The 10,062-nt window shown below is 59.4% G+C and overlaps 1 protein-coding gene across 5 annotated transcripts in view; it reads left to right on the plus strand.

Annotated features, from left to right (window-relative positions):
- Col11a2 (collagen type XI alpha 2 chain) overlaps positions 1-10,062 on the plus strand; it is a 29,631-nt gene that overhangs the window by 17,580 nt on the left and 1,989 nt on the right. For all 5 annotated transcript variants that reach the window (XM_026785614.1, XM_026785613.1, XM_013351131.2 and 2 more), the window contains 36 exons: positions 155-208; positions 395-502; positions 1,058-1,111; positions 1,396-1,449; positions 1,552-1,596; positions 1,843-1,896; positions 2,028-2,072; positions 2,157-2,210; positions 2,304-2,357; positions 2,499-2,552; positions 2,855-2,962; positions 3,093-3,182; positions 3,339-3,392; positions 3,609-3,716; positions 3,827-3,934; positions 4,037-4,090; positions 4,191-4,244; positions 4,389-4,496; positions 4,671-4,724; positions 4,939-4,992; positions 5,185-5,238; positions 5,364-5,417; positions 5,707-5,814; positions 6,166-6,219; positions 6,388-6,441; positions 6,548-6,601; positions 6,925-6,978; positions 7,213-7,320; positions 7,419-7,472; positions 7,566-7,619; positions 7,847-7,954; positions 8,079-8,132; positions 8,327-8,362; positions 8,561-8,614; positions 8,727-8,994; positions 9,682-9,794. In XM_026785614.1, the coding sequence (XP_026641415.1) occupies positions 155-208; positions 395-502; positions 1,058-1,111; positions 1,396-1,449; positions 1,552-1,596; positions 1,843-1,896; positions 2,028-2,072; positions 2,157-2,210; positions 2,304-2,357; positions 2,499-2,552; positions 2,855-2,962; positions 3,093-3,182; positions 3,339-3,392; positions 3,609-3,716; positions 3,827-3,934; positions 4,037-4,090; positions 4,191-4,244; positions 4,389-4,496; positions 4,671-4,724; positions 4,939-4,992; positions 5,185-5,238; positions 5,364-5,417; positions 5,707-5,814; positions 6,166-6,219; positions 6,388-6,441; positions 6,548-6,601; positions 6,925-6,978; positions 7,213-7,320; positions 7,419-7,472; positions 7,566-7,619; positions 7,847-7,954; positions 8,079-8,132; positions 8,327-8,362; positions 8,561-8,614; positions 8,727-8,994; positions 9,682-9,794 (2,649 nt within the window). The remainder of the gene's footprint in view (positions 1-154; positions 209-394; positions 503-1,057; positions 1,112-1,395; positions 1,450-1,551; positions 1,597-1,842; positions 1,897-2,027; positions 2,073-2,156; positions 2,211-2,303; positions 2,358-2,498; positions 2,553-2,854; positions 2,963-3,092; positions 3,183-3,338; positions 3,393-3,608; positions 3,717-3,826; positions 3,935-4,036; positions 4,091-4,190; positions 4,245-4,388; positions 4,497-4,670; positions 4,725-4,938; positions 4,993-5,184; positions 5,239-5,363; positions 5,418-5,706; positions 5,815-6,165; positions 6,220-6,387; positions 6,442-6,547; positions 6,602-6,924; positions 6,979-7,212; positions 7,321-7,418; positions 7,473-7,565; positions 7,620-7,846; positions 7,955-8,078; positions 8,133-8,326; positions 8,363-8,560; positions 8,615-8,726; positions 8,995-9,681; positions 9,795-10,062) is intronic.

The raw sequence follows: 10,062 nt of genomic DNA on the forward strand, positions 1-10,062 counted from the left end.
CAGTGCCCACCTGTCCTCCCCTCCCCCAGTGCCCACCTGCCCTCCCCTCCCCCAGTGCCCACCTGCCCTCCCGTATCTAAAATCCACCCCTTTTTGCCTGTGTTCCCTGAGCCCACACCTGGCTCCCCCAACCTTTACCCTCTGTCTTTCCCAGGGCGAGGATGGCTTTCCCGGGTTCAAAGGTGACATCGGTGTGAAAGGAGACAGGGTGAGTTCCTGCCCACCCAGTTCCCCACCCCATCCTGCTGTGCTTCCTTGAAAGGGAGACTTTTCTCTCCACTGCTGTGTCCCCTTTAGAGCTGTGTCCCAGTGAGGTGGCCACCACATTGTCAGCCACACCGGCCCCTCCATTCTCTCCCTGTCCCCAACACTCACCTCCCCACTCTCCTCTCAGGGTGAGGTTGGAGTCCCTGGTTCCAGGGGAGAAGATGGCCCTGAGGGGCCGAAAGGACGCACTGGGCCTACTGGAGACCCTGGACCCATTGGGCTCATGGGCGAGAAGGTGATGGGGATGAAGGAGATGGGGGATAGTGGCTCGGAGAATCCTTGGTGTGGCAGGCACAGGGTGTCTGAGCTGGGGTGAGAATGTGGAGAGGGGAGTCAGCGGGGGAGGTCTGTGGCCTTGTCCTGCCAGTCCTGCAGGTAGCCCCACGACAACCCTGCTTCACAGATGAAACTGTTGGCATAAGCGGGGGCATTAGGATGGTTGTGAGCCCAGCAGTGAAGGGCAGAGCCAGGCAGTGAGCTGCAGGGTCCTTGTTTCCTACCCCAGCCCTGCAGCCCCCTGGTCAGGGTGATGTGAGGAGCATTGGGAGGGAAAGACCAGAGGGAGGAGCTAGGCTGGTGCCCCCCAGGGAGGGGGGAGGCTGGGCAGTACAGCAGTGGGCGCTGGGGTGGGTAGCAATAGCTGGACCACAGACTCTGCAGGACTCCATCAGGACAGAGATGAGCTTGGGATACTACAGAAGCCAGGAAGCCCATGGGATTTCTGCAGCCAGTGTTGCTGCTAGGTGTCTGTGGCTCCTGTCCTTCCTAATTGGGTCCTGTCCTTCCACAGGGCAAGCTAGGAGTTCCTGGTCTGCCTGGCTACCCTGGACGCCAGGGTCCCAAGGTGATGTGATGCCCCTTTTCTGTCCTCCTCACTGTCCTCTCCTTGACTCGTGACCCCAGGAGGCATAGCCTAGCAGAGTGTGGGGTTCCCTAGAGTGGAGTTAGCTGACTCCCATTTTACAGATGACAAATAGAGGCCCATAGATCAGCAGGGGTCTTTCCAAGGCCACCTACTTGCTGGGAAGACCCAGATGGCACCATGGCTGCCTTCATAGCTTTTCTTCACCCTCTTTGGCCCTTCCCAAGCCCCCTCCTCTCATCTTCTTCCTTCTCCATCCTCACCAGGGGTCTCTGGGCTTTCCTGGTTTTCCTGGAGCCAGTGGAGAGAAGGGAGCTCGGGTAAGCAGTGGGCAGGGAGGTGCAGAGGGAGGAACTGGGGGTGGGGGAGGCTGCTGTGGGACTCTTGCCTTGGTTAATGTTTGCTTGGCTTTATCCCCACAGGGCCTGTCTGGAAAATTAGGACCTCGGGGAGAACGGGGCCCCACGGTGAGTGTTGTGGGCAGACACCCATTACCTCCAGATCCCAGAGGTGGGCTGGGCAGGTTGCTCAGTGGGTAGCGACTGCACGTGCACATAAAGCTGTGGGTTCGAACCCCAGCACTGCCTCAGCTGAGCGTGGCTGTAGAATCAGGTAGAAGCGAGAAGATCAGATGCTTTCGGTCACCCTCAGTGACAAGGTGGGCTCTTCAAGACTAAAGGATGTTTCTACTGTCCCCCCTTCTGTCTCCTCAGGGCCCGAGGGGTCAGCGGGGACCTCGAGGTGCCACTGGGAAGTCTGGCGCTAAGGTGAGTGAACTCAGTACGGCTGTGTCCATCCCCTGAAGCTGGGCCTTGAGCGTTCCCACCCCGTCCACTGTCTTCCCTTGGGCAATGACGGATAAACGTCCACCTCACTCCCTGCCTGTTCACCCCCACAGGGAACATCAGGTGGTGATGGTCCGCACGGGCCACCCGGAGAGAGGGTGAGTGTGGCTTGGATGCTCTATCTCCCATGTTCATTTGTCCAGAGCCTGTGCTTCCTTCACTCACCCCGTCCCTGTCTCTAGGGTCTTCCTGGTCCCCAAGGCCCCAATGGATTTCCTGGCCCCAAAGGCCCTCCAGTAAGTTGACAGCTGACTTGTGACCCACCTCCCTTCCTTCTCCCCCATTCCTCTTTCCCATCAAGAGTTCACCTGACCCCAAACTCTTTCCAGGGCCCAGCAGGGAAGGATGGGCTGCCGGGCCACCCAGGCCAGAGAGGAGAAGTGGTGAGTGATTCCAGCGGTACAGGGTGGGAAGGGGCTTGGATCCTGCTGCCCCAGCTGCCCCTGGAGCCGGGTACTTCCTCCCCATGGCCACCCACCCTTGTCCATCCCTGCTCTGACTCCCCTATATCTCTTTCCTCTCAGGGATTCCAAGGGAAGACCGGCCCCCCAGGACCTCCTGGAGTGGTGGGACCTCAGGTAGGTTTCCCTCAGGAGAGGATGCACCCCAGACCTGGAGTTCGGGACCCCTAGCCCTGCTGACTGCCTGGGCAGGGACCTTGGGCTGAGGCCCTGAATTTCTGCTCCTTCCTGGGTGGGTCTCTCTTGGAGGTGGCGTGGTCATGCCACACTGGGAATACTGAGCCCCAGCAGCCAGGAGAGTATCAGTGTCCCAAAGGCTTTTGGGGAAGACTAAGGAAGGGGCGCTAGACTGGCACTTTCCGGGGTGCAGAGTGGAGTCTCAGGGTCACAGAGCTAAGCTTAGACTGTGCCTTCCCCAGGGAGCAGCTGGGGAAAGCGGTCCCATGGGGGAGAGAGGTCACCCTGGCCCCCCAGGACCTCCTGGAGAACAAGGACTACCTGGAACAGCTGGGAAGGAAGGCACCAAGGTCAGTGAGGGGCTGGCCACCAAGGAGGTGTTGGGGTGTGGAGGAGGCTGCAAGAAGTGGACCAGTGTGGATCTGAGGGCTCAGATACCTCTGTTTAAATTATGGTTGATCACGCCTCTTTTTGTTTCAGGGTGATCCTGGTCCCCCTGGGGCTCCAGGAAAGGATGGTCCGGCTGGTCTGAGAGGCTTCCCAGGAGAGCGAGGCCTCCCAGGCACCGCTGTGAGTGTACCCCAAAGCCAGCAGCTTGCAGTTTCACTCTCTTCCTCCTTGCTTTCACCTCACTGAGCCTACACTTTCCCGCACATCTTTTTGGGGTCCCCTGCCTGTGAAGCCTCCCCTTCTCATCTCACCTGTTGCCCTAAATCTGGTTCATAGGGCGGACCTGGCTTGAAGGGAAATGAAGGTCCAGCTGGCCCTCCTGGCCCTGCAGTGAGTCTGGGGCCCCTGGAGGCTGTGGGCAGGAACCAGGAAAGGGGACAGACAGTTGGAGGAGGATGCTGGGCAGGATGTGGCAGGAGCCACGGGCTGGGTAGAGGGGATTTGGGGTCAGCCAAGATGCATCTGATTTACTGTTTTTCTGAGATCCATGGTCGGGGGTCCTGGGATCTCCTTCCTGGAGGGTCTGACTCCATCTCTCTCTCTCAGGGCTCCCCTGGGGAGCGAGGTGCAGCAGGTTCAGGGGGCCCCATTGGTCCCCCAGGACGTCCAGGCCCACAAGGTCCACCTGGAGCAGCGGGAGAGAAAGGCGTCCCGGTGAGCATGGGGGAGGGGGCTGTGAGCTGTGAACTGAGGGGTGATGGGTACCCAGGTGTTTTGTGGGGGTGCTTGAGGGTGAGGCTGCATCCTTCCCTTGTTCCCTGCAGGGTGAGAAGGGCCCTATTGGTCCCACTGGCCGTGATGGGGTGCAGGGTCCTGTGGGGCTTCCTGGTCCAGCGGGGCCCCCAGGTGTGGCTGGAGAGGATGGAGACAAGGTAAGACCCTACAGTCTTCTCTCCACATGAGACTGCTGACCTCTGACCTCTATCTAATTTGCATATCTCCTTTCCCTTGTATCTCATTACCTTCTCCTGCAGGGTGAGGTGGGAGACCCAGGACAGAAGGGGACCAAAGGGAATAAAGGCGAACACGTAAGCATCCATGACCTTGACTTTTGACCTCCTGACTTTTAACCTCATCCCACCCTTGATATGACCTATCCTGGCATCTCTGACTTCCTTTCTTCCCTAGGGCCCACCTGGACCGCCTGGTCCCATCGGTCCTGTGGGACAGCCCGGAGCTGCGGTGAGTGTCCACGGAGGCCCCAGCAGACTCTAGCCTGCCTCAGTTTCCCCTTCGTCCTTGTGTCTGATGCTCAGGTCTGTGTGAGTCTATGGATGGCAGACACGTGACCCATGACCTAGCATTCTGTCCTTGACCCTCCTCCAGGGAGCTGATGGGGAGCCTGGAGCTCGGGGGCCCCAGGGACACTTTGGAGCCAAAGGCGATGAGGGAACAAGAGGATTCAATGGGCCCCCAGGACCCATTGGCCTCCAGGTGAGCGGGGATGGGAACAGGGCCTGAGAGGTAGGCTCTGGGAGGGTCTGTGAGCACCCTGCCAGTCACCGGCTGATGCAGACAGGGGAGGTGGGGACAGAGGACTGGGGCCTGTTAGGGGCTGAGTGACAGGGGTTGGGTGTTGGATGGGCTGATCACTGGGCCTGTGCACAGGGCCTGCCAGGACCTTCTGGAGAGAAGGGAGAAACAGGAGACGTGGGACCTATGGTAAGTGTGACCCTCGCTGGCCCGAATCCACCTGCTACCCAGCCTGTCCCCAGCCTGACACTCCGCTGCCGACCGCATGGCTTGCATGTAGCCCCACCATCTGCCCCACCTGGACCTCTGCTCACACAGCCCTACCTCCTGCTCAGCCATAGATGTCCTTCTCTCCTTTCTCCTTTCCTTCCCATCCTGATGTATTCATACCCCACCCACCCAGGGACCACCTGGCCCTCCAGGACCGCGCGGCCCCGCTGGACCCAACGGTGCTGATGTGAGTCATCTCGTCCCCTGCCCCTTCAGACCCATGCGGTTGAGTCCTGTCTCCTTTTCCCTACACCATAAACCCTAGTCCCATCTCAGGTACCAAGAGCAGCGTCACCACCCTGCGATGCTGCCACCATCTCCCCGCTGTGCTCAGCCAGGCCCCTGTCTCCCCTCATAACGGCTTCTCTTCCTCTTCCAGGGCCCACAAGGTCCCCCTGGAGGCGTTGGGAACCTGGGTCCCCCCGGAGAGAAGGTAGCTGATGAGGGGTGGATGGACCCGTCTTGGCAGGGGGAATGGGGTTAGATTTCTGCTTATTTCTGACAGAGATGTGGGGTTGTCAGGATGTGGGGGGGACTTTGATGCTCCTCTCTTTGTAGGGGGATCCGGGAGAGTCTGGGTCTCCGGGCGTCCAGGGCGAGCCGGGTGTCAAGGTGAGTGGCAGTTCTGAGACCTTGTCCCTGAGACCTTTTGCCCTTCACTGTGCTCTCGCCTCTCTCTCTTGACTTGGGACCTCAACCTGCTTGGTCTCTGGGCCTGAAGGAACCCAGCCACCATTTCCTTGAAGGGAGGAAGGGCCAGGACACTCCCCATCGGCCTGACCCTGACTGTCCGGTTGTCACCAAGTGGCTGAAGGGAGGCTGAGGCTGTCTTAAGAGTAGACCATTTCCCTGACTTTCAAGACTCCCTTGAGACCATCTGTTCCCTCCACTCGCTCTGCAGGGTCCGCGTGGTGAGCGTGGTGAAAAAGGAGAGGCTGGGCAGGCGGGAGAGGCTGGACCACCAGGGCCTAAAGGCCCTACAGGCGATGATGGCCCCAAGGGGAACCCTGTGAGTTTGGGGAGTGAAAGGAAGGTCTGGGAATGGGAGACCCCGGGATACTGGTGTGTGTGTGTGGTGTGTGTGTGTGTGTGTGTGTGTTGGTACCTTGGAATGCAGGGAGCCCAAGGGTGGGCCTGTCCCTGGGAGGGAGGCTGTGGGGATGGGTGCTCCTGCAGAAGAGTGCAGAGGGGAGTGAGAGCTCTCCCATAGTTTGGGAGCATTGAGGAGGCTAAAGTGATGGGCAGCGGGGAGGGCACAGGAGACCCTCCTCCAAGGGTGACAGGTGTCCGCGGGGCTCTGTGTTGGCTCTGAATGGCCTTAGGGAGCTGTGATGTTAACCTTGCTCTTCCTTTGGATTAGGGTCCCGTTGGCTTTCCTGGGGACCCTGGGCCTCCTGGAGAAGCTGGCCCACGGGTGAGTCTTGTTGAGGGAGGAGGGAGGGGAAAAGGCCAAGATGGTGGGGCTTTACGGTTGGCCTCTCTGCAGCAGGTGGGCCTGGGTCTCGGGGTTTGGCAGGAATGAGTCTGGACTGAGATGCTGGTCAGGTAGGGGACCCTCCTCTGACTCTTTTCACCCCTTCAGGGCCAGGATGGTGCTAAGGGTGACCGTGGAGAGGACGGCGAGCCAGGACAGCCTGTGAGTGACCGGTACCCCTCTCTTCTCACTGACCCTTTGGGCCATACATTTCCCAGAGGTCTCCTGACCGGATCCTACTCAGACTCCTCATATCCTTCCTCCGTAGGGATCCCCTGGTCCCACCGGGGAGAATGGGCCCCCTGGACCCCTTGGGAAGCGGGTAAGTGATGTTGATTCCACTGCCTGTCCTTGGATAGGGTGGATGGAGGTGAGGCAAAGGCAGGTGATGGGCAGGGAGAGGCTGTTAGCTGGTTATTTGTGGTACATGCAGCTGGCCATCTTTGGTGTACTTGGTGCCTTGTGTGTTTTAGGTGGGTGTGGTTGCTCTTGTCTTCAGTATTTGTGCGTGGTCTTTTCTAAGAGTGCATGTGTGTGTGCATATGTATGTATGTTTTTGTGTGTGTGCACATGCGTGCATGCAGCGGGAGGGGCTGAGTTGAGTCTGGTTATCGACTATCATTTCTTCCCTGCTCTCCTCCTCAGGGACCTGCTGGCACTCCTGGTCCAGAGGGACGACAAGGAGAGAAGGGAGCCAAGGTGAGGGAGTGGCCACCCTGGGTGCTGGGACTTACCCTTCCTTCTTCCTCTGAGTTCTGTCTCCAGATGCCTCCCTATATCCCCCTTCCCTGCTGAGCCCCCTGTCCCTCTGCCAGGCATCCTGAGGCGTTGTCCTCTCCTCCCCACCTCACCCTTCCGCCAGACCTCCTTCTGCCCCCCTCTGCCCTCTCTGCCCCCTCTGCCTTGAGAACAAGTCCTTTCTGTGTGTTTCAGGGGGACCCTGGTGCTGTCGGGGCCCCAGGAAAGACAGGCTCCGTGGGTCCTGCAGGCCCGGCAGGAAAGCCTGGCCCTGATGGTCTACGGGGGCTCCCAGGCTCAGTGGTAGGTTGCAGTGTGAAGGAGTTGGGAGGGTGAAGGCCATGGGCGGTGCATAATGTGGGGATAGCCTTCCAGACCCTGCGGTGTTCTCTAACCTTTAGGGTCAACAAGGCCGCCCTGGAGCCACAGGTCAGGCTGGGCCCCCAGGTCCTGTGGTAAGTAACTGGGATATATGGTGACTCGGGAGTGGCCAGAGCCAGGGAGGAAGTTGAAGGTTCTGGGGAGAGTGACAATCTTGTCTCCCCCAGGGACCTCCAGGGCTTCCTGGCCTCCGCGGTGATGCTGGAGCCAAGGGGGAGAAGGTGAGTGACAGACCCAGGATCATGGTCTCAATCCCAGGTCCCATGGGAATGGCCAGTGTCCACTGCTCTGCTTCAGGCCTCCAGTACCCAGTCCTCAGGGTTCTTCTTCATGTCCGCTGAAACTTTCCCCAAATCCCGTGTCCATCTCCCTATCTTCCTGCCCTTCTCCGCCTGTGTAAGGTCTTTAAGAGTCCCTGTGACACTGTGACCACCTCCTCCTTATCCAGGGTCACCCGGGTCTCATTGGACTGATCGGGCCGACGGGAGAGCAAGGAGAGAAGGGAGACCGGGGCCTCCCTGGCCCTCAGGGCGCCCCCGGACAGAAGGGAGAGACGGTGGGTCCGGGAATGGCTCAGAGAGGTCTGGGGGGTAGGGTGGAATTCATGCTGAAGGTGGGGGTGGGAACTGGACTGTAGGGTGGATTGAGGGACCCAGCCTCTCCCCATGCTGTTGTTCTAGGGCATCCCCGGAGCATCTGGCCCCATTGGTCCTGGAGGGCCTCCTGGCCTGCCTGTAAGTGAGCCATCTACCTCCCCTCCTAACCCCTTCACCCCGCTGCAGACGTCCCTGTACGGTTCTCAGTGCCCCGCGGCTCTCTTCTGGTGTATCCATGTCCCTCATGTGGAAACCCAGGGTCCATGGACTTGTGACTTTGTCTTGCCACGCCTGTGTCCTTTCCTGTGCTGACCCCTTCTGTTTATTTACAGGGACCCGCTGGCCCCAAAGGAGCCAAAGGAGCCACAGTGAGTGACCTCTTAGCTTTGACTTTGCCCTCCCTGAGCTGGGCTTAATCTTGTCTCTGCAGGGCAAACACACACGTTTCCCCCCTTCGCAGCGGGGAACCCCTCATTTCCGACAAGAGACCAGTTTGACCCTTTTGTGACCTCCAGCTTATGCTTCACCTCTTGACCCCTCCTTGACCTCATTAATTCCTTTGTTAGGGCCCAGCCGGACCTAAGGGAGAGAAGGGCGTGCAGGGCCCCCCAGGACACCCGGTGAGTGGGGAGAGCAGGCAGTGCCCAGTACCGGCTGCTCTGGCTGGGCAGCCTGACACACCCGTCCGCTCTACATTCGCCTTGAGCTCACTGCACCTCTGTCCCCATCCAGGGTCCCCCGGGTGAGGTGATCCAGCCACTGCCCATCCAGATGCCCAAGAAGACACGCCGCTCTGTGGACGGAAGCCAACTGATGCAGGACGATGAGGCTGAGCCCACTGGTGGTGCCCCAGGCACCCCTGCCGGGCTGGAGGAGATCTTTGGCTCACTGGACTCTCTGCGGGAGGAGATCGAGCAGATGAGGAAGCCCACAGGGACCCAGGACAGCCCTGCTCGCACTTGCCAGGACCTGAAGCTGTGTCACCCTGAGCTTCCTGATGGTTAGCACCGGCCTCAGGCTGGGGATGGCCCAGTGGCTGCTGGAGTGGGGGTCTTACGAACCGCGCTGGAGTGGGGGGTCTTAGGGACGGTGCTGGAGTGGGGGGGTCTTAGGGAGGGCGCTGGAGTGGGGGATCTTAGGGACAGTGCTGGAGTTGGGGGAGTCTTAGGGACTGCGCTGGAGTGGGGGGGATCTTAGGGACAGTGCTGGAGTGGTGCTAATATGGAGTAGTCTCTAACAGGAACTGGTTACAGGTGTGTAATAGTCACAGGTGTGTGACAGTCACAGGTGTGTAGCAGTCACAGGTGTGTGACAGTCACAGGTGACTGGGTGAGAAGTGCTTTGGGGTCTTAGCAGCTGATGTGGCTCCATTTGTAGTCAGTAGTGCCCATGAGAGTCAACACATACATGTGTGCACACACACACCTGCGTTCACACAGATCACATCTACCCCTCACACTCCTCCCACAGGGGAGCCCAGAACCAACACTGGAGCTGCAGGCACCAACCAGAGACTGGGGTGGGCTGCGGGGTGATAGGTAAACTGAGGCAGGGCTGGGGGTGTCACAGGGCTGTGAGTGGGAGCCATGGCTCTGGCTGGGAGCCTTGGGCAGGGGAGGGAAGGGAGCACGGAGATGGAGGAACATCTGAGACCTGGGACCTGACCTCCCTGTGTTTCATCCGACAGGAGAGTACTGGGTTGACCCCAACCAGGGCTGCTCTCGGGATGCCTTCCGGGTGTTCTGCAACTTTACAGCAGGAGGGGAGACTTGTGTTACACCTAGGGATGACATCACACAGGTGCGAGCTGATTGGCCCTCAGTCTGCCAGCCCTTGCCCATCCTGATCCTTCATTCCTTTTTTGTGTGACCTTTGGTGCTTTGTCTTCTTTCCTGGAATCCCAAGACTGAAGTTTGTTGTTCCTTACCCTGTGGCTGCTTCCCGGAACCCCTCAGTGTTTAGTGTCTCCCCTGACTCTTAACTCCGCCTATGGCTGCTCCCTGGAGCCCACAGTGTCTCCCCTGACCCTTAACTCCACCTTGCTTCTCCCTGGAGCCCAGAGTCTCCC

The sequence above is a fragment of the Microtus ochrogaster genome, linkage group LG2 (assembly GCF_000317375.1).
Source record: "Microtus ochrogaster isolate Prairie Vole_2 linkage group LG2, MicOch1.0, whole genome shotgun sequence".
NCBI lineage: Eukaryota > Metazoa > Chordata > Mammalia > Rodentia > Cricetidae > Microtus > Microtus ochrogaster.